This window comes from Oncorhynchus nerka, linkage group LG6 (assembly GCF_034236695.1).
Source record: "Oncorhynchus nerka isolate Pitt River linkage group LG6, Oner_Uvic_2.0, whole genome shotgun sequence".
NCBI lineage: Eukaryota > Metazoa > Chordata > Actinopteri > Salmoniformes > Salmonidae > Oncorhynchus > Oncorhynchus nerka.
Genome location: NC_088401.1, coordinates 25,381,147 through 25,402,453, shown reverse-complemented (window position 1 = coordinate 25,402,453; position 21,307 = coordinate 25,381,147). Strand labels below are relative to the sequence as shown.

General features: G+C 42.9%; 1 protein-coding gene across 4 annotated transcripts; it reads left to right on the top strand.

The window, feature by feature from the left end:
* The first annotated feature begins 1,800 nt into the window (after positions 1-1,800).
* On the top strand, positions 1,801-19,504 carry LOC115130231 (ddb1 and cul4 associated factor 11). 4 transcript variants are annotated; one of them, XM_029661152.2, is made up of 15 exons: positions 1,801-1,948; positions 3,800-4,022; positions 4,337-4,464; positions 4,713-4,831; positions 4,920-4,984; positions 5,196-5,296; positions 5,476-5,622; positions 5,984-6,038; positions 6,548-6,616; positions 6,750-6,807; positions 7,074-7,259; positions 10,523-10,676; positions 17,581-17,733; positions 17,906-18,012; positions 18,237-19,504. In XM_029661152.2, the coding sequence occupies exons 2-15, from the start codon at positions 3,811-3,813 to the stop codon at positions 18,306-18,308; spliced, it is 1,626 nt and encodes a 541-aa protein (XP_029517012.1). In that variant the 5' UTR covers positions 1,801-1,948; positions 3,800-3,810; the 3' UTR covers positions 18,309-19,504. The 4 variants fall into 4 exon arrangements, with proteins under 4 accessions (XP_029517012.1, XP_029517010.1, XP_029517013.1 ...); XM_029661150.2 differs by having other exon boundaries at positions 3,775-4,022; XM_029661153.2 differs by having other exon boundaries at positions 1,801-2,240.
* The last annotated feature ends 1,803 nt before the right edge of the window (positions 19,505-21,307 follow it).

Below are 21,307 nucleotides of genomic sequence, written 5' to 3'. Positions count from 1 at the left end.
TTTTTAATGCAATAATGCATTAAGATAGTTGTGTACCTGCAGTTAAGGTAGGTCGGTTAGGACATCTACAATGTGCATGACACAAGTAATTTTTCCAACAATTGTTTACAGACAAATTATTTGACTTATAGTTCACTGCATCACAATTCCAGTGGGTCAGACGTTTACATACATTAAGTTGACTGTGCCCTTAAACAGCTTGGAAAATTCCAGAAAATTATGTCATGGCTCTGGAAGCTTCTGATAGGCTAATTGACATAATTTGAGTCATTTGGAGGTGTAGCTGTATTTCATTGCCTACCTTCAAACTCAGTGCCTCTTTGCTTGACATCATGGGAAAATAAAGAAATCAGCCAAGACCCCAGAAAAAAAAGTGTAGACCTCCACAAGTCTGGTTCATCCTTGGGAGCAATTTTCAAATGCCCGAAGGCACCACATTCATCTGTACAAACAATAGTACCCAAGTGTAAACACCATGGGACTACGCAGCCGTCATACCGCTCAGGAAGGAGACGCATACTTTGGTGTGGAAAGTGCAAATCAATCCCAGAACAACAGCAAAGGACCTTGTGAAGATGCTGGAGGAAACAGGTACAAAAGTATATTTTTACAGAGTAAAAAGAGTCCTATATCGACATAACCTGAAAGGCCGCTCAGCAAGGAAGAAGCCACTGCTCCAAAACCGCCATAAAAAAGCCAGGCTACGGTTTGCAACTGCACATGGGGAAAGCTCGTACATTTTGGAGAAATGTCCTCTAGTCTGATGAAACAAAAATAGAACTGTTTGGCCATAATGACCATCGTTATGTTTGGAGGAAAAAGTGGAACGCTTGCAAGCCGAAGAACACCATCCCAACTGTGAAGCACAGGGGTGGCAGCATCATGTTGTGGGGGTGCTTTGCTGCAGGAGGGACTGGTGCACTTCACAAAATAAATGGCATCATGAGGCAGGAACATTATGTGGATATATTGAATCAACATCTCAAGACATCAGTCAGGAAGTTAAAGCTTGGTCACAAATGGGTCTTTCAAATGGACAAGGAGGCCAACAAACCTGACTCAGTTACACCAGCTCTGTCAGGAGGAATGCCAAAATTCACCCAGTTTATTGTGGAAGGCTACTTGAAACATTTAACCCAAGTTAAATAATTTAAAGGCAATGCTATCAAATACTAATTGAGTGTATGTAAACTTCTGACCCACTGGGAATGTGATGGAATAAATAAATGCTGAAATGAATAATTCTCTCTCTCCTATTATTCTGACATTTCACATTCTTAAAATAAAGTGGTGATCCTAACTGACCTAAAACAGGGATTTTTTTTACTAGAATTAAATGTCAGGAATTGTGAAAAACTGAGTTTAAATGTATTTGGCTAAGGTGTATGTAAACTTCTGACATTAACTGTATATCTATAATAAACTAAAAATATATATTTTTAAGAAATATTAACAAAAACAAATGTATAGCAGCCATATGAGATTAGGCTAGCTATGGGAAGTGCTAGGTAAAGTGCTAAACCTTATGTCATCCCTATAATGTGTTGCTATCCCTGCGGTTTTATGGATGTCCTCATTTCAGAGTTTTCCTGTGGAGAATGCCATCCATGTGTAGAGTTTTGTAGGCATGAGGTCAATTTTCTGAGGTCTTCACATCCAAGTTTCAACATGTCCTGTCAATTTGCACTGGCACAAATTGACTGACTTGGTAGCTTGTTCTCGCGTGAATAGGTCATGTGACACCAAAGGGGCTGGGGTTCTCGCGCAGTTTGCTCCAGTATTGTAAACCATAGAAAAAAATAATGAGTTTCTATGTTGTAAACAACATGGCGCATCACGGACTTCGCAACTTCGGTCTGGTTTTATCTTGAAAACATCGGCAGCGAAAACGGCGTATCATCCACAGATAAAAACCGTTTTCTTAAACGGACTCGTGACAACATAATTGGCAAGTTTTTTAGCTTAATATACTACAACAAATAACTGTCAAGCGCGTGTAACCTTATACTTAGAACAGTGTAGGTATCTTTAGGCTAGGCTAGCTGTATTAGCTAACTAGGTAGCTAGTCAGACAATTCATGCGATGGTTAGCTCGTTTTTTGTAACGAACGTTAGAGCAAGTCGCTTGATGATTTTTGCCACTGCATTTTCTTAGCTAGCTAAGTCTTTGATAGTAGTTGTATGTCTGTGTCAAGAAGACACGGCCAATCTCTTACACGTCAGGCAGCTCACCCATACAGGTGAACATATTTTTATTTTAAAGTAACTATCCTGTGTTTCCAGATTGTTATGAAATATTACTTATAGTTAATTACAACATGAGTTAAATAGTTTACCTTCCCCAAAATGTTAATTAAAGCAGCTATATGTAACTTTTTGGGGCGACATGACCAAATTCACATTGAAAAGCTATTTCACAGCGGTTTTGACAATATTTTGACAATATTTGTCGACATCAACGTTACTTGTTTTGTCACATAAACTGAAATTAGATGAACTATTAGAATAAATAAAAAACAGCAAATTGTACCCTTTTAAGTAACTATGTTAATAAGCAAATTTTCTGTGTTGGAATGGTGTTGGGTGTAACCCAATGGTGTGGTTTTATGTAATGGAAAAATATGTATGCGAGTAGACAGCTGATTTGCCAGTTCATTCTCCTTAGGAGGATGACATCCTCTATAAGGAATTAGCAAGTATCAGAGCCATATACACTGAGTGTACAAAACATTAGGAACAACTTCCTAATATTGAGTTGCACCGCTTTTTTTCGCGCAGCGTTGGAGTTATTGACACACTCAAACCGTTCAAAGGCACTTACATCTTTTGTCTTGCCCGTTCACCCTCTGAATGGCAAACATATGTTTTATTTGCCGCCAGGCTTACAGCTGTAATATGTCACTTTTTGGCGACCCTACCAAATTCACATAGAAATGTGTTATAGATCTGTCATTCAAATATCTGGGGGGTAGTTTTTTTTTTACCCCTTTTTTCTCCCCAATTTCGTGGTATCCATTTGGTAGTAGTTACAGTCTTGTCTCATCGCCTGCAACTCCCGTATGGACTCGGGAGTGGCGACGGTCGAGAGCCATACGCTCTCCGAAACACACTGATCGCTTAACCCGAAAGCCAGCCCCACCAGTGTCGGAGGAATCGTCGTACAGCTGGTGACCGAAGTCAGCATGGTTGTGCCTGGCCTCTAGAAGGAGTTGCTAAAGCGAGATGGGACAAGGACATCCCAGCCAGCCAACCCTCCCCTAACCCGGATGACGTTGGGCCAATTGTGTGCCGCCTCATGAGTCTCCCGGTCGCGGCCGGCTACGACACAGCCCGGTATCAAACCTGAATCTGTAGTGACTACTTTAGCACTGTGCCTTAGACCACTGTGCAACTCGGAAGGCTCGATCTGTCATTCTGGAAGCAAGTCTGAGAAGCGCTAGATCTGTCCTATGTACGCTATTTCAATGCTTCCCGTTCTTAAGTTTAGTTTTTGCATCTTTTATTTTCGGTTTTGTACACCAGCTTCAAACAGATGAAAAAACAATATTTTTGGTTATGGAAAAGATATTTCAGTGTTAGATCAACTGAAATTAATCAAACTATGTGACAAAATAAGTATAGTACAAGGATTCCGTACACTCAGAATTTTTTGCAACTATGCAATGGCGGAGCGATTTCGTCTTCGTGTGGGAAATATATATAAAACACAGGAAATCACGTTTTTCACTGCACTGGGCCTTTAAAGCATTTGTCATCATTATTCACTTTTCATAGACAACATCATTGACTTCCCTGGCAGGCTCTCGGTATATGGGCTCTCAGTCTAGTTCTGGGATGTCCGGCGGTCGGGGCTCCAGCGGCAACCCTGACCAGTCTGAAGCGGAATCCAACCAGAGCAGCAGCAGTAATAACAGTAACAGCAGTAGAAGTCGTAGATCAGCTGAGGGGCAGCAGGGTGACAGGCAGTCAACAGCAGAGGAGGACGTCGATTTAGCTCAAGTGCTGGCTTACCTATTGAGAAGGTAAGTTGAAGTTGGGACTGGGAGACAGTCTGACCATAGCCTGTACAGTAGCCAAAGAGTAGACCTAGCACCAAAGAAGTTCACTCTGCTCCAAGTTTAAAAAAATACTCAACACAAACTCACATTACTGCTTCTCAGCAGAGGGGAAAACGTTAGTTTTTCCTTTATCATGGCGCTTATAAGGAAATCATGCCAATGCAGAATGGAGTGCTTTCTCCTCTGGAGTTGTGTCCTATGTGTAGCCTTGTCCTAGTTCATGTCAATAAGCACAAGTGTTTCCCCATCCCTCTCCTCATCTTTGTGTGTACATGAAGGGGCCAGGTGAGGCTGGTCCATGGGAGTGGAGCAACAGGCCTGCAGCTTGTCCAGTCGTATTCGGACTCTGACGAGGACAGCGATGGGGCCTGGGAGGGGCGTCTAGGAGACCGTTACAACCCTCCCGGTAAATTAAGCTGGGTTTTATTGAGTGCACTAGTCACATTTAATCCTACTTTTTAATTTGTGTGCAAGCAATGGAAGAAAAATGACCAAACATCTGATATAGTGCTATTCATATAGATATTCCAATGTACTTGACACCACAGTTAAAATAAAAAGTATTGGCATTTTTGTTACACAAGTGTGTTTACACATGTACACCTACTTGCATGCCTCACTGTTCTCTTGCTCACTGCTCCTGTGTCTTGTCAGTGGACTCCCAGCCAGACACTCAGGAGTTGGACCGGAGTGAAATCCGGACTCAGATCCTCCTGACCACGGCCTCATCTGACTTGAAAGGCAGGCAAAGCTTCACCCACATGCTAACAGAGGTGAGGGCAAGCATTGTTGGGCAAGCATGTTGGGCATACTGTGTTCCTCAGGTCTAGAGGGTGATTCTGATTTGTGTTACTCTCTCAGAGGGAACAAGGCCGATGTCGAGGCTCCAGTTTTTCTCACGGAGAGTGTAGTCGCATTCGCTCACAGTGAGTATTACCAAAACGCCTCACATCCACACACTAAAACTAAGCACCGTAAACTCATTGCAGAAACAAGTGAAAGGGGATGTGTTATGAATTGTTCCACTTAAAAGTTGTAATGAATAAAGCCTTATTTATCGGACCATTGACCTGAATGTTAATAGATGAGGAGCCTGTTGTTGCTGAAATCCATTGGTGTTCCGTTTACACTTCTCAGTTTCCTGCCCAATCATGTGACACACAAGGACACATACCAGCAGAAAGCGTTCTGTGGTGTGTACAGTGACGATGGCAACATGTTCCTCTCTGCCTGCCAAGGTAAGGACGTGAACACAACCGTTACAGTAGACTGGGGAGATGATTGAAATTCCTTTAGTTCCTAACCACATCGCTGTGTTTACATGTACATTTACAAAATGGATATTAAAACAATTTCACATTTTTATTTGTAGTGACCACTGATTTCTAAAACATGCATCCTTCCCTGGCTTTCCTAGACCAGAACATCCGTTTGTATGACACCAGTAGCGGGCGCTTTAACCTGAAGCAGACTGTGAAGGCCAGGGACGTGGGCTGGAGCGTGCTGGACGTATGCTTCACCCCCGACTCCCACAACGTGCTCTACTCCAGCTGGTCTGATTACAGTAAGGCTAGGCCACCAGAGCGAAGATACCACCCACACTGGGGGGTGCTGCTATTTTAGTCACCCTGACCTTACCATAGATGAAGGAATGGGTAGGATTATAACTTAATTTGAAGATAGTGAGGTGGAAGGACGGCGCTTCAACCAACATGAGACGAGGCGCAGTCGATAATCACAGCTATGTCGATCTAATATAAAAGAACTCAACTCTAACTCATTTTGAAAAAAAATATTTCTAAACATTAAAACGGATGTTTTTTTGCCATCATGATCTTCACCAGAATATATCTATTTTGGGCTTCTTGTCATGATGTCACTGGGGTGTATTTTGTACTGATGTGTGCTCTCTTGTACCCCTCTAGTTCATGTCTGCAGTGTAGATGGAGACAGTGAAACCCATACCGCCCTGGACCTCAAGTTAGTGGTTCCCCTCATAGTACTTATAGCTTAACCAATCTGGTAATAAACTGTTCTACCTTCATTCACAAGGATACCTGACCTTGGAACTAGCTATCATTTCAACTGGCCATTGTTCATTTTGTGTGCCACTATAATGGAGCAACAGGAACCATTTAAGTTAGATGAGTTCATAATGTATTACATGAAAAGCTGAGTGACTCCATTTATGTGATTTTCCCACTTATTTCCTGCTGTTTGGGCTAAATCCTAACTTCTTTGTAACTTCAATGCTTTTGTTTACTTAAATTATATAAATTTGTGTAGAAGGGGCTCACTGATCAGGTGGCTCGTAAGTCTACACTTGCACTGAGCTTTGAGTTACGCGCGTGTTTCTCTGAAGCTAGGATTCAACTTTTTGAGAGCAGCACCGTTTTAGGCCAATTATTTCCATAGATTGTAGATGATGTTCCATAATTGGAGATGTCTCAGTGGAGGAGGCTGGTTAATGTTCTGTTCTTCCTTCTTAGCCCAGACGAGAGGAGGTTCTGTGTCTTCTCTCTGGCTGCCTCCACAGACGGAAAAGAGATCCTTGGAGGGTTGGTGCACACAATTTCTTCATCCCAATTTTACATTTTCAGATCAATTTCTAATATTTTTTTAGTTGGTTAGGGACACGTTTAATAGCCTACAGTGCATATCTCACTCTTCGTTGCTTTATTTTCTTCACAGAGCAAATGATGGCTGCCTCTACGTCTTTGATCGTGAACAGAATAGGAGAACCCTTAAGGTCTGTGTGTGTGTGTCTGTGCTTATAGACCATATTTGCTGTTGACATTGCACTGCAAGTATTTAGTCACACCCTGGTCACCCTCTGTCTGCCCACCAAGCCTCACACTATCGCCTTGCTGACGATACAGAGCGTCCCTCTTATCTTGGAACCCCTCTGTGTATATCACAACCCACCTCACTGTGTTGACCTCTGCTATCTCTTTCCTCCTCACTCTTTTACACACTTCCCCCCCCTCTCCTCTTCCCTCCTCCCCATCTCCTTAGATTGATGCTCACGAGGATGACGTGAACGCGGTGGCTTTTGCTGACAGCTCGTCCCAGCTGCTGTTCTCGGGCAGCGACGACGCGCTCTGCAAGGTGTGGGACAGGAGGACGCTGCGGGAGGACAGACCCCAGCCCGTGGGCCAGCTGTCTGGACACAGAGACGGAATCACCTTCATACACAGCAAGGTAATAGAAAAAAACACTAGCTGCGTGTGTGTGTCCAGCATTTGTAATCACCATCTATCTACACATTAGGATACAATGTATGTAATCATCCATATCAAAGTACTATTTGAGTACGTACAGTGCCCACAGAAAGTAGCCATACCCCTTGACTTATTCCACATTTTGTTGTTACAGCCTGAATTCAACACTGATTACTTTCTTTTCCCATCTACACACAATACCCCATAATGAGAAAGTGAAAACATGTTTTTCCAAATTTATTGAAAATTAATTACAGCAATATCAAATGTACATAAATGTTCACACCCCTGAGTCAATACTTTGTAAAAGCATCTTTGGCAGAAACTAAAGCTTTGAATAGTTTTTGGTGTCTGTATCAACTTTGCAAATCTGGATTTGGGATTTTCTCCCATTCTTCTTTGCAGATTTTCTAAAGCTCTGTTAAGTTAGATGGGGATTGGCAGTGAACAGCAATCTTCAAGTCTTTTCACAGATTTTCAATGGGATTCAAGTCTGGGCTTTGGCTGGGCCATTCAAGGACTTTAACAATTTTGTTCTGAAGCCTTTCCAGCGTTGGTTTGGCTGTATGCTTGGGGTCATTGTCCTGTTGGAATGTAAATCTTTGCCCCAGTCCAAGGCTGTTTGCATTCTGAAGCAGGTTCTCATCAAGGGTTTGCCTGTATTTGGCTCCATTCATTGTTCCCTCTATCCTTACCAATCACCCAGTCCCTGCTGCTGAAAAGCATCCCCATAGCATGATGCTGCCACCATCAGGCGTCACGGTAGGGATAGTGTTAGACGGGTGATGAGCTGTGCCTGGTTTTCTCCAGACATAGCGCTATGTGTTCAGACAAAAGAGTAACATTTTTCTAATCAGACCACAGAATATTTTGCCTTATGTGAAAGAATGTGTGTCTTTCACATTCCTTTTTTCAAACTCCAGGTGTGATGTTGTACCTTTTTCTCAGGGGTGGCTTCTGTCTGGCCACTCCCATAAAGCCTAGATTGGTGACATGCTGTAGAGACTGTTGTCCTTCTGGCAGGTTCTCCCATCTCAGCTAAGGAACTCTGTAGTTCAGTCAGAGTGGTCATTGGGTTCTTGCTTACCTCTCTGACCAAGGTTCTTCTTGCCCGGTTGCAGTTTGGTCAGATGGCCAATATTGGAGACCACTGTGCTCTTGGAAACTTTCAACGCTCTAAAAATAGTTTTTTACCCTCACGAGATATAAGGGGATACCCAGTCAGTTGCACAACTGAAGGTACTCAACCGAAATGTGTCTTCCGCATTTAACCCAACCCCTCTGAATTGTATATTTTACATTTGAGTCATTTATCAGATGCTTTTATCCACAGCGATGAGCGAGTGTATTCATTTTTATACTTTTTATTTTGTACTGGTCCCCCTGTGGGAATCGAGCCCACAACCTTGGTGTTGCAAGCACCATACCAACTGAGCTACATGGGACCATATCTGAATCAGATATATGCCTCCTCACAATTCTATCTAGGAGATCTACGGACATTTCCTTGACTTCATTGTTTCTGCTCTGACATGCACTGTCAACTGTGGGACCTTATATATAGACCGTTGTTAATTTCTAAATCATGTCCAAACAATTGAATTGGCCGCAGGTGTACTCCAATCAAGTTGTAGTGACACCTCAACGATGATCAAAGGAAATTTGATGCACCGGAGCTCAATTTGGAGTGTCATAGCAAAGGGGTGTGAATACTTACAGTACCAGTCAAAAGTTTGGACACACCTACTCATTCCAGGGTTTTTCTTGTTTTTTTTACTATTTTCTACATTGTAGAATAATAGTGAAGAAATCAAAAACATGAAATAACACATGGAATCATGTAGTAACTAAAAAAAAATCATATTTGAGAATAGTCAAAGTAGCCACCCTTTGCCATGATGACAGCTTTTGTACACTCTTGGCATTCTCTCAACCAGCTTCATGAGGTAGTCACCTGGAATGCATTTCAATTAAAAGGTGTGCCTTGTTAAAAGTTCATTTGTGGAATTTCTTTCCTTCTTAATGTGTTTGAGCCAGTCAGTTGTGTTGTGACAAGGTAGGGGTGGTATACAGAAGTTAGCCCTATTTGGTGAAATACCAAGTCCATATTATGCAAGAACAGCTTAAATAAAAAAGAGAAACGACAGTCCACTACTTTAAGACATGAAGCTCAGTCAATACGGAACATTTCAAGAACTTTGAATGTTTCTTCAAGTGCGGTCGCAAAAACCATCAAGTGCTATGATGAAACTGGCTCTCATGAGGACCACCACAGGAAAGGAAGACCCAGAGTTCCAACTGCTGTGTGTTTGTGAGACACAGAGTAGGTGAACGGATGATCCTGCATGTGGTTCCCACCGTGAAGCATGAAGGAGGAGGTGTGATGGTGTGGGGGTGCTTTGCTGGTGACACTGTCTGATATATTTAGATTTCAAGGCACACTTAACCAGCATGGCTACCACAGCATTCTGCAGCGATACACCTCCCATCTGGTTTGTGCTTAGTGGGACGATCATTTGCTTTTCAACAGGACAGTGACCCAAAACACACCTCCAGGCTGTATAAGGGCTAGGAGAGTGATGGAGTGTTGCATCAGATGACCTGGCCTCCATAATCACCCGTCTTCCAACCAATTGAGATGGTATGGGAGGAGTTGACCCGCGGAGTGAAGGAAAAGCAGCCAACAAGTGCTCAGCATGTGTGGGAACTCTTCAAGACTGTTGGAAAAGCATTCCTCATGAAGCTGGTTGAGAGAATGAAAAGCTGTCATTCTACAATGTTGAAAAATTAAAACCCTTGAATGAGTAGGTGTCATCTTTTGACTGGTACTGTATGTGTAAATTAGACATTTCTGTACTTTAAAAAAAACATTTCTAAAAACATGTCATTATGGGGTATTTTGTGTAGATAGGTGAGAGAGAAAAAACTATTGAATCCATTTTGATTTCAGGCTGTAACACAACAAAATGTGGAATAAGTTGAGGGGTATGAATACTTTCTGAAGGCACTGTACATGGTAAAAAAATTATATTCATCTGGACAGGTCAAAGCTATGCAGTGCTGTCTCACCAATCAGAAAGGGTGTCGATCAGTGAGGAAGGATGTATTATTAGTATTTTTACCCTCATTCTGTGGTAACAACACCTTCTGTGTGTCCGTTGAATGCACAAATCACCCGCAGGGACAACTATTTCTGTCAGGAAGATGTACATCCATCATTAATCTGCCCTCTCCAACTGGCAGGGTGATGCACGTTATCTGATCAGTAACTCCAAGGACCAGTCCATCAAGCTGTGGGACGTGAGGAAATTCTCCCCCAAGGAGGGCCTGGCGGCCTCGCGGCTGGCCGTTACCCAGCAGAACTGGGACTACCGCTGGCAGCAGGTGCCCCAGAGAGGTGAGAGGCCTGGGGAAGGGGGTTAGGGACATTTGAGGCAAAAAGGTTGTTATACATTACTGGTTCCTCTTCTAGCTTGCACATTAGATTAAGGTACTATGCAAGTATACATGGTTAAATCTATCCAACCATTTTTTTCTATTTATTACACAGTTGAAGTCTGAAGTTTAAATACTTTTAATGACTCCAAACCAAGTGTATTTTTTTCAACCACTCCACAAATGTCTTGTTAACAAACTATGGTTTTGGCAAGTAGGTTAGGACATCTACTTTGTGCATGGCACAAGTCATTTTTCCAACAATTGTTTACAGACAGATTATTTCACTTATAATTCAATGTATCACAATTGCTGTGGGTCAGAAGTTTAGATACACTAAATTTACTGTGCCTTTAAACATCTTGGAAAATTCCAGAAAATGATGTAATGGCTTTAGAAGCTTCTAATTGACATCATTCGAGTCAATTGGAGGTGTACCTGTGGATGTATTTCAATGCCTACCTTCAAACTCAGTGCCTCTTTGCTTGACATGGGAAAATGAAAAGAAATCAGCCAAGACCTCAAAGTCTGGTTCATCATTGGGAGCAATTTCCAAATGCCTGATGGTACCACATTCATCTGTACAAACAATAGTACTCAAGTATAAACACCATGGGACCACGCAGCCTTCATACTGCTCAAGAAGGAGAAGCGTTCTGTCTCCTAGAGATTAACGTATTTTGGTGCGAGAAGTGCAAATCAATCCCAGAACAGCAGCAAAGGACCTTGTGAAGATGCTGGAGGAAACCAGTAGATTGTTTGGACATGGTTAGTATCTATATTCACAGTAAAATGAGTCCTATATCAACAAAACCTGAAAGGCCGCTCAGCAAGGAAGAAGCCACTGCTCCAAAACCGCCATAAAAAAGCTAGACTACCTTTTTGCAACGGCACATGGGGACAAATCGTACTTTTGGAGAAATGTCCTCTGGTCTGACGAAACAAAAATAGAACTGTTTGGCCATAATGACCATCGTTATGGTTGGAGGAAAAGGGGGGGAGGAGAACACCATCCCAATCGTGAAGCACAGGGGTGGCAGCATCATGTTGTGGGGGTGCTTTGCTGCAGGAGGAACGGGTGTACTTCACAAAATAGATGGCTTCATGAGGAAGGAAAATTATGTTGATATATTGAAGCAGCATCTCAAGACATTAGTCAGGAAGTTAATGCTTGGTCGCAAATGGGTCTTCCAAATGGACAATGACCATGAGCATACTTCTAAAGTTGTAACAAAATGGCATAAGGACAACAAAGTCAAGGTATTGGAGTGGCCATCACAAAGCCATGACCTCAATCCCATAAAAAAAAATGTGGACAGAACTGAAAAAGCATGTGTGAGCAAGGAGGCCTATAAACCTGACTCAGTTACACCAGCTCTGTGAGGAGGAATGTGCCAAAATTCACCCAACTTACTGTTGCAAACTTGTGGAAGGCTTCCCGAAACGTTTAAACTATTTTAACTAACTAAGTATGTAAACTTCTAACCCACCGGGAATGTGATGAAAGAAATAAAACCTGAAATCATTCTCTCTACTATTATTCTGACATTTCACATTCTTAAAATAAAGTGGTGATCCTAATTGACCTAAGACAGGGAATTTTTACTAGGATTAAATGTCAGGAATTGTGCAAAACAGAGTTTAAATGTATTTGGCTGAGGTGTATGTAAACTTCTGACTTGTGTGTGTTTATATCATGAAATTGGGATGAAAAAGGGGTAAAAAGTTTATATAGTCTTAAACTTTTTACCCCTTTTTCATCCCAATTTCGTGATATCCAATTGTTACTTTAGTCTTGTCCCATTGCTGTAACTCCCATATGCACTCGGGAGAGGCGAAGGTTGAGAGCCATGCGTCCTCCGAAACAGGACCCTGCCAAGTCGCACTGCCTCTTGACACACTGCTCGCTTATCCCGGAAGCCAGCCGCATCAATGTGTCGGAGGAAACACTGTACAGCTGGTGACCGAAGTCAGCATGCATGCGCCCGGCCTGCCACGTGGAGTCGCTAGAGCATGATGAGACAAGGACATCCCAGCCAGCCAAACCCTCCCCTAACCCAGACGACGCTGGGCTAATTGTGCGCCACCTCATGGGTCTCCCGGTTGGCTGCGACACAGCCTGGGATCGAACCCGGGTGTGTAGTGACGCCTTAAGCACTTCGATGCAGTGCCTTAGACCGCTGTACCACTCGGGAGGCCGATCCAACCATTATTACTACATTTCTTCGAGGATTTGTAGACTAAGTTAGCAGTGGCTTTCGGGCTAGGTTTGGCAACCAGGCTCCCATCACTGGTCTAGATTTAACATTTGCTTTCAGAACATCTCATAACTGCTGCATCAAGTATTGATGACATGGGTCTACCTACAGTTAGGGCAGGGAATTGCCAGGGACCCCTCGATATGATATCACGATACTTAGGTGTATTGCGATTCTATACGTATCACAATTTTATATGTTTTGCTATTTGATTCAGTGATTTTTTTTTTTGCGATTCGATGTTCCATACATATTGCTCATTATATGTCTGCTGCAGAGGGACAAGACAGCCATAACAACATGTTTTGGGGAGGAAAAATTCTCAACATATTGGCTCACCATTTAAAAAAATGTTTAAATCTGAAATCCTTAAGCCATGTCCATTTCCGGTATCATAACGACAAAATCGAATAAAATTGTATTTGTCACATACACATGGTTAGCAGATGTTAATGTGAGTGTAGCGAAATGCTGGGGCTTCTAGTTCCGACAATGCCATAATAACCAACGAGTAATCTAACAATTTCACAACTACCTTATACACACAAGTGTAAAGGAAAAAATATATGAATGAGTCATGGTATAGAACGGCATAGGCAAGATGCAGTGGATGGTATAGAGTACAGTATATACATATTTTTATTTTACCTTTATTTAACTAGGCAAGTCCAGTTAAGAACAAATTCTTATTTTCAATGACGGCCTAGGAACAGTGGGTTAACTGCCTGTTCAGGGGAAGAACGACATATGAGATGAGTAATGTAGCGTATGTAAACATTATTAAGTCGCATTGTTTAAAGTGGCTAGTGATACATTTTTTCCATTATTAAAGTGGCTGGAGTTGAGTCAGTATGTTGGCAGCAGCCACTCAATGTTAGTGGTGGCTGTTTAACAGTCTGATGGCCTTGAGATAGAAGCTGTTTTTCAGTCTCTCGGTCCCTGCTTTGATGCACCTGTACTGACCTCGCCTTCTGGAAGATAGCGGGGTGAACAGGCAGTGGCTCGTGTGGTTGTTGTCCTTGATGATTTTAATGGCCTTCCTGTGACATCGGGTGGTGTAGGTGTCCTGGAGGGCAGGTAGTTTGCCCCCGGTGATGAATTGTGCAGACCTCACTACCCTCTGGAGAGCCTTACGGTTGTGGGCGGAGCAGTTGCCGTACCAGGCGGTGATACAGCCCGACAGGATGCTCTCGATTGTGCATCTGTGAAAGTTTGAGTGCTTTTGGTGACAAGCTGAATTTCTTCAGCCTCCTGAGGTTGAAGAGGCGCTGCTGCGCCTTCTTCACCACGCTGTCTGTGTGGGTAGACCAATTCACTTTGTCCGTGATGTGTACGCTGAGGAACTTAACTTACTACCCTCTCCACCACTGTCCCGTCGATGTGGATAGGGGGGTGCTCCCTCTGCTGTTTCCTGAAGTCCACAATCATCTCCTTTGTTTTGTTTGACGTTGAGTGTGCGGTTATTTTCCTGACACCACACTCCGAGGGCCCTCACCTCCTCCCTGTAGGCAGTCTCGTCATTGTTGGTAATCAAGCCTACCACTGTAGTGTCTTCTGCAAACTTGATGATTGAGTTGGAGGTGTGCATGGCCACGCAGTCGTGGGTGAACAGGGAGTACAGGAGAGGGCTCAGAACTCACCCTTGTGGGGCCCCAGTGTTGAGGATCAGCGAAGTGGAGATGTTGTTACCTACCCTCACCACTTGGGGGCGGCCCGTCAGGAAGTCCAGTACCCAGTTGCACAGGGCGGGGTCGAGACCCAGGGTCTCGTGCTTGATGATGAGTTTGGAGGGTACTATGGTGTTAAATGCTGAGCTGTAGTCAATGAACAGCAGTCTCACAGGTATTCCTCTTGTCCAGATGGGTTAGGGCAGTGTGGTTGCGATTGCGTCGTCTGTGGACCTATTGGGGCGGTAAGCAAATTGGAGTGGGTCTAGGGTGTCAGGTAGGGTGTAGGTGATATGTTCCTTGACTAGTCTCTCAAAGTACTTCATGATGACAGAAGTGAGTGCTACGGGGCGGTAGTCGTTTAGCTAAGTTACCGTAGCTTTCTTGGGAACAGCAACAATGGTGGCCCTCTTGAAGCATGTGGGAACAGCAGACTGGGATAAGAATTGATTGAATATGTCCATAAACACACCAGCCAGCTAGTCTGCGCATGCTCTGAGGATGCGGCTGGGGATGCCGTCTGGACCTGCAGCCTTGCGAGGGTTAACACGTTTAAATGTTTTACTCACGTCGGCTGCAGTGAAGGAGAGTCCGCAGGTTTTGGTAGCGGGCCGTGTCAGTGGCACTGTATTGTCCTCAAAGTGAGCAAAGAAGTTGTTTAGTCTGTCTGGGTGCAAGACATTGTGGTCTGCAACGGGGCTGATTTTCTTTTTGTAATCCGTGATTGACTGTAGACCCTGCCACATACCTCTTGTGTCTGAGCCGTTGAATTGAGACTGCACTTTGTCTCTATACTGACGCTTAGCTTGTTTGATTGCCTTGCGGAGGGAATAGCTACACTGTTTGTATTCGGTCATGTTTCCGGTCACCTTGCCCTGATTAATAGCAGTGGTTCGTGCTTTCAGTTTCGCACGAACAATGCCATCAATCCACGGTTTCTGGTTTGGGAATGTTTTAATAGTTGCTGTGGGTACGTCATCGTTGATGCACTTGCTAATGAACTCGCTCACCGAATCAGCGTATTCGTCAATGTTGTTGTTGACGCAATGCGGAACATGTCCCAGACCATGTGATCGAAGCAATCTTGAAGCGTGGAATCAGATTGCTCGGACCAGCGTTGAACAGACCTGAGCATGGGAGCTTCCTGTTTTAGTCTCTGTCTTTCGGCAGGGAGCAACAAAATGGAGTCGTAGTCAGCTTTTCCGAAAGGAGGGCGGGGGAGGGCCTTATATGCGTCACGGAAGTTAGAATAACAATGATCCAGGGATTTGCCCACCCTGGTAGCACAATCGATATGCTGATAGAATTTAGGGAGTCCTGTAATATAATACCAGCGTTTTGGCTCAATATTCTAAGGTATACACCCCCCCCATCCCTACCTACAGTCAATATTCCCTCTAAGTTGCGAGCGTGCGCAGTAGCCCCGGGACTGCCGTGCAGAAATTGCAGAAATATCAGCCCACGGACAGACAGAATTTGAACTTCACTCAATTCTCTAGAGCAGTGGTCACTAACCGGTCGATCACTATCGTAGTCGATTGCTCAGATTGTCTGCAGAAACGTAGCGGGCATAAAAGAAAGCCACAGCAAAGTTGTTACTGTGAGATTTAAAACCGTTTCAAACATGACTAGAGAGAGACTGTCAACGAATACAGCAAAGAGCTGCTGTTTTTGAGTGAGTTCATGTATAAGTTCTTACTCAGCACTCTCAACACTTTTGTATTCAAAACCTTTATGAGCCATAAAATGCACTTTCTTTCTATAAAAAAGCAGTGCAGCAGTAATGAATTAGTAGGGAAGTGCATCAATAGGCTTGCATTATTAGTGGCTAGGATCTTTTTTAATATCAAGGAATATTTCACGTTCTGTTCATAGGAGTAACAACATGAATTTGTGCTTGAGGCAGGAATAATGCAGTGTGACTCGTGTTGCGCCTTCAGCTGGAAGACTGACCCCTTTTTGGTCAGGGAGAGTGAAGGGATGTTGAGAGGCGGACCCTCAGATTTCTGCTCTCCCTCCGCTGATACTGACCATCAGATGCAGGCACCATCAGCACAGAAAAATAAAAAGCAAATTATTTAAATGTATGCTCACTCAGATGTGCCTCATAAGTAATACAACAACATATCTATTACCGGTGTGATTATATAGCCTACCATAAATGTTTAAATATAATGGTACAAACATCAATGCATTGGCAGGGCAATTCAAGCAAAGCTAATATGCGGTGATAATGTATTAGGCCAATAGCTTACTGCACAAACCTCATTGCTACAGTACTTTTCATTTTTATTTTAATTGGAAAATGTTGAATAGGCTTATGTTTTTTAAAATCAAATCTGAGCGGTTGATCTTGGCTTGCATTTTGACTCTTGTGATATTGACTCAAAAGGTTGGTGACCACTGTTATAGAGTTTTCCCTGTTAACACTATCAACGTTTCCCTTTGCTGTGGAAATTGTGATCGAATCAACGCAATATTAGCTATTTCCAATGCAACATCCCGAAACAAAATTAGCTACTAAACAATTAGCTACTAAACAATAGTCATGGATACCACGAAAAACGGGGTAAAATTCCCTCCAAAAATTTAGAGAAAAAAATGTTATGGGATGCATTTTCTCCATTGTTTTTGATGGTAGTCCACTCTGGTAGGCCTACATTATGATCAAATAGCCACAGTAGCCCACGTGGCCACTGTTAACAGTGACTTAAAGCAGGTACAGCCTCAGTGTTCACAGTAAACACGCGCTGGAAGACCTGAAAATCTGCTCAGTGCCGAGGGAACATTGCCTACAGTATCTTTTGAGCATTTATCCTCTACTACATGTCCTATTGTAAATCTTTGGCCATAAGGCAGCTGTATTTGACTGTGTAAATAGAAGGCGGTGTTGACTGACCTGTCGTTTGCCTGCTGTTCTTCTTTTCGCCTGTCCTCCCAGCCCTGAAGAGACACAAGCTGACCGGCGACACCTCGGTGATGACCTACAGGGGTCACGGTGTTCTGCACACACTCATACGCTGCCGTTTTTCCCCGGAGTTCACCACCGGACAGAGGTTCATCTACACCGGCTGCTCCACTGGGAAGATCATCGGTGGGTCACTATGCCTGGGTGTGGATGTGTTTGTGTGTGTTGAGAGAAATATAGTTTGATTCTGTTTATGTAGAATGCAAAGTGTGTACGTATGTTGGTCTGTATCTGTGGGAGAGAGAAATGGGAGTCAAAAGCATTGTAAAGGGGTTTAACGGACTCTGTGTGTGTCCAGTCTATGACGTGCTGACGGGCAGTGTGGTGACCAGACTCTCTGAGCATGACGCGTGTGTGAGGGACGTCAGCTGGCATCCCTACCAGGACAACATCATCAGCAGCTCCGTAAGTCTCTAGCTGGCTCTGCTCCACTTCACTGAGGGGATGGCTTCAATTCAGGAAGTTAATTTAGACCATTCAGAATACCTATCTCATTAAATCAATGTGCTTGTAAGTTCTCTTATCTTTCCTGTTATTTAACATATTGTTCCTTTTCCTCCCTCTTATTCCCACTTCACTCATTATTTTTGTCTTTCTCTCCCTCAATCTTTATTTAATTTTTTTCACAGTGGGACGGAGCAGTGCGTGTTTGGGAGCACAGGCAGACCCACCCACTGGATGAGGAGAGGGAGAGGGACTGAAAGAAGGACTGGAAGTGATGATGTCATAGGTATGGGATAGCCTGACCGTGTCAGTCAATGACATCACTCTGGGGAGAGGTGGAACCACAACAGAGGGAGAGAGCGAAACAACAAGCTCAGAGCGAACCGTGAAATCTCATTGATTCAATGCTGGATAACAATAATTATAGTGTGATTGTGAAGTGTTAATCTCCCAATTCTACCTTCTTACTTCTCTGTGTTGGTGCAGAAGCCATTATTACCCCCGTATTCGCCAATCTGCAGAGAACGGCAACATTTTTAGCGAGACAGTTGAGGCATTGTCTTCTGACAGGTGGTGGTATTCCTACACAGCACTAGTCCTTCTACCGACAGTGCAGACGGAACCATGCTATCTAACTTTAAGACCATGACAGTTAAGAAGAGTTGATGTCTCTCCTCATGCAAGTATAGGCTAAAGAAGGCTGCAGCCTTTTCTAAGTTGGGCTGGAGTCTTTTATGCAGAACCTATTAAAGCTCAAAGCTAACTAAATGCTTGCTCCGCGAGCCCCCAACAAGCCTCTTAACAACTGTATGTTTTTGTTGCTTTGAGTAAAAAGCATCACCCAAATAATGTATACTGTATGTAGACGGAAACAATGTTATAAATTACAGGCAAATTGTGAACAGCCACAAAGACTTGTGACAATTCTGTATAAGATATAATACTTTAATGGTATTAATGTCCATGGGTAAGAATAACTTATTTTGGAGTCCAACAATTCCAATTCAGATATTTGAATGTGTGAATAATGTGTGTTGGGGTTTAAGACACAGTGAAGGGTTGGGAGATGTGTGTGTGCACGTGTGGATACCCACTGGGCAAAAACTGGTTAAATCAACGTTGTTTCCACGTAAAAACAATTTATGTGAAGTTGAATCGACATGGAAAACTGATTGGATTTACAAAAAGTCATCAACCTAAGGGAATTTAATATTGTTTTCACCAAACTTTTAACCTAAATCCGATGATGAAATGCTTTGTTGATTTCACGTTGAATTCACATTTGCTGACAACTCAAACCAATTGTAAATCAAAACTAGACATTAACTAGACATCTGCCCAGTAGGTACACACATATTAATGTTTGTATGTTGTTTGACTGTGTGTTTATATCGATGTTCATGTTCCAATCTCAATTGTTTTACAATATCAATAAAACATTTATTTGAACATATTCACCAGAGTTATTTTGTAGAAGTACATAACCTGCCAAATACAGTCGTCAGAAATAATATGAAGGGAATTGCCAGATTGATATCAGGAAAGGTTATCTGATAACAACTGTAATTGTTACTACTTCAGTCATCTGTCTTTGCAGTAATTTGCTTTACAGATGGATTTTCACAAAAGTCGCTGCTTGAGCAATAAGAAGCAAGAGGGGATTTTTTTTTTTTATAGCATAACAGCGTTAAATTAATGCATAGCCAACCACAGCTAACAGACAATTAGTTGCTATAGAGCCACATCATAGGTCCGTGGGGGGTATTGTAACGGCAGGAATGTTGTTTGAACTCTAATATTCGAGTCAGATTTCTTGGCACTCAGAGAGCAAGGGAGGAGAACGAGTGAACAATTAACACATATATAGGATTGGAGCTGTCTGGAGACTGGCCTCTGAGGTTATTAGTAAGTATCTCTGAGATAAACCACCAGGGGCTCGTATCTGAATGAATACAGGCAGATGTTAAGTGGTGGGATACATGGAGCAGCATATAATGGAATGTTAAGTGGTGGAATGAGTTTTAGAGAATGCTCTGTGAGGCATGTGTTGCTTGTGACAAACACAGACAGCACGGATGGATTCAAATAAGCTTTGACATCGACATCTGAGCATTTGAATGAAGGGCCTAGAAAAGAGGACTTGGCCAAAAAAAGAGACTGGCTTTTACTCTAAATGTATTAACAATTTTTGTGACATATGACACAATTATACTTACATCACAATACTGGTGTACGAAGAGTATTGTACTGTATTGCATTAGTACAGTACCAACGCTGGTTGGAAACATTTCACAATCTATTAGGCTGATCTTGTGTGCAGTGCCAGATTAAGAAATCATAGGCCCAGGCACACCATTTTCTGTAAACAAATCTGCACCAAGATGCAATCCAATGTGTGGTAAAATGTACTGTTGAAGAGAAAGGCACTTTATAATAAAGCCATAATAACATTTGCAATGTGGCATAGGCTACAGTTGAGCAGAGGCGTTTTTCGGATTTCTGAGTTTAAATGTATAGAGATAAAGTAGAGGGAACACTGGAACACCAATGATAGGAGTGTATAGGACAGCACTGAACAAATAAAGCTGTAGTACATACAGTGAGGCAAAAAAGTATTTAGTCAGCCACCAATTGTGCAAGTTCTCCCACTTAAAAATATGAGAGGCCTGTAATTTTCATCATAGGTACACTTCAACTATGACAGACAAAATGAGGGGGGAAAATCATATTGTAGGATTTTAAATTTATTTGCAAAATATGGTGGAAAGTAAGTATTTGGTCAATAACAAAAGTTTCTCAATACTTTGTTATATACCCTTTGTTGGCAATGACAGAGGTCAAACGTTTTCTGTAAGTCTTCACAAGGTTTTCACACACTGTTGCTGGTATTTTGGCCCATTCCTCCATGCAGATCTCCTCTAGAGCAGTGATGTTTTGGGGCTGTTGCTGGGCAACACAGACTTTCAACTCCCTCCAAAGATTCTCTATGGGGTTGAGATCTGGAGACTGGCTAGGCCACTCCAGGACCTTGAAATGCTTCTTACGAAGCCACTCCTTCGTTGCCCGGGCGGTGTGTTTGGGATCATTGTCATGCTGAAAGACCCAGCCACGTTTCATCTTCAATGCCCTTGCTGATGGAAGGAGGTTTTCACTCAAAATCTCACGATACATGGCCCCATTCATTCTTTCCTTTACACGGATCAGTCGTCCTGGTCCCTTTGCAGAAAAACAGCCCCAAAGCATGATGTTTCCACCC

What these genes read in the sequence shown, in the direction of transcription:
- LOC115130231 (XM_029661152.2), top strand. Translation starts at nt 3,811, where the DNA reads ATGGGCTCTCAGTCTAGTTCTGGGATGTCCGGCGGTCGGGGCTCCAGC. An exon ending in TCACCCACATGCTAACAGAG is followed by an intron (nt 4,832 to 4,919) that starts GTGAGGGCAAGC and finishes TTACTCTCTCAG; the next exon opens with AGGGAACAAGGCCGATGTCG. An exon ending in CTCCAGCTGGTCTGATTACA is followed by an intron (nt 5,623 to 5,983) that starts GTAAGGCTAGGC and finishes GTACCCCTCTAG; the next exon opens with TTCATGTCTGCAGTGTAGAT.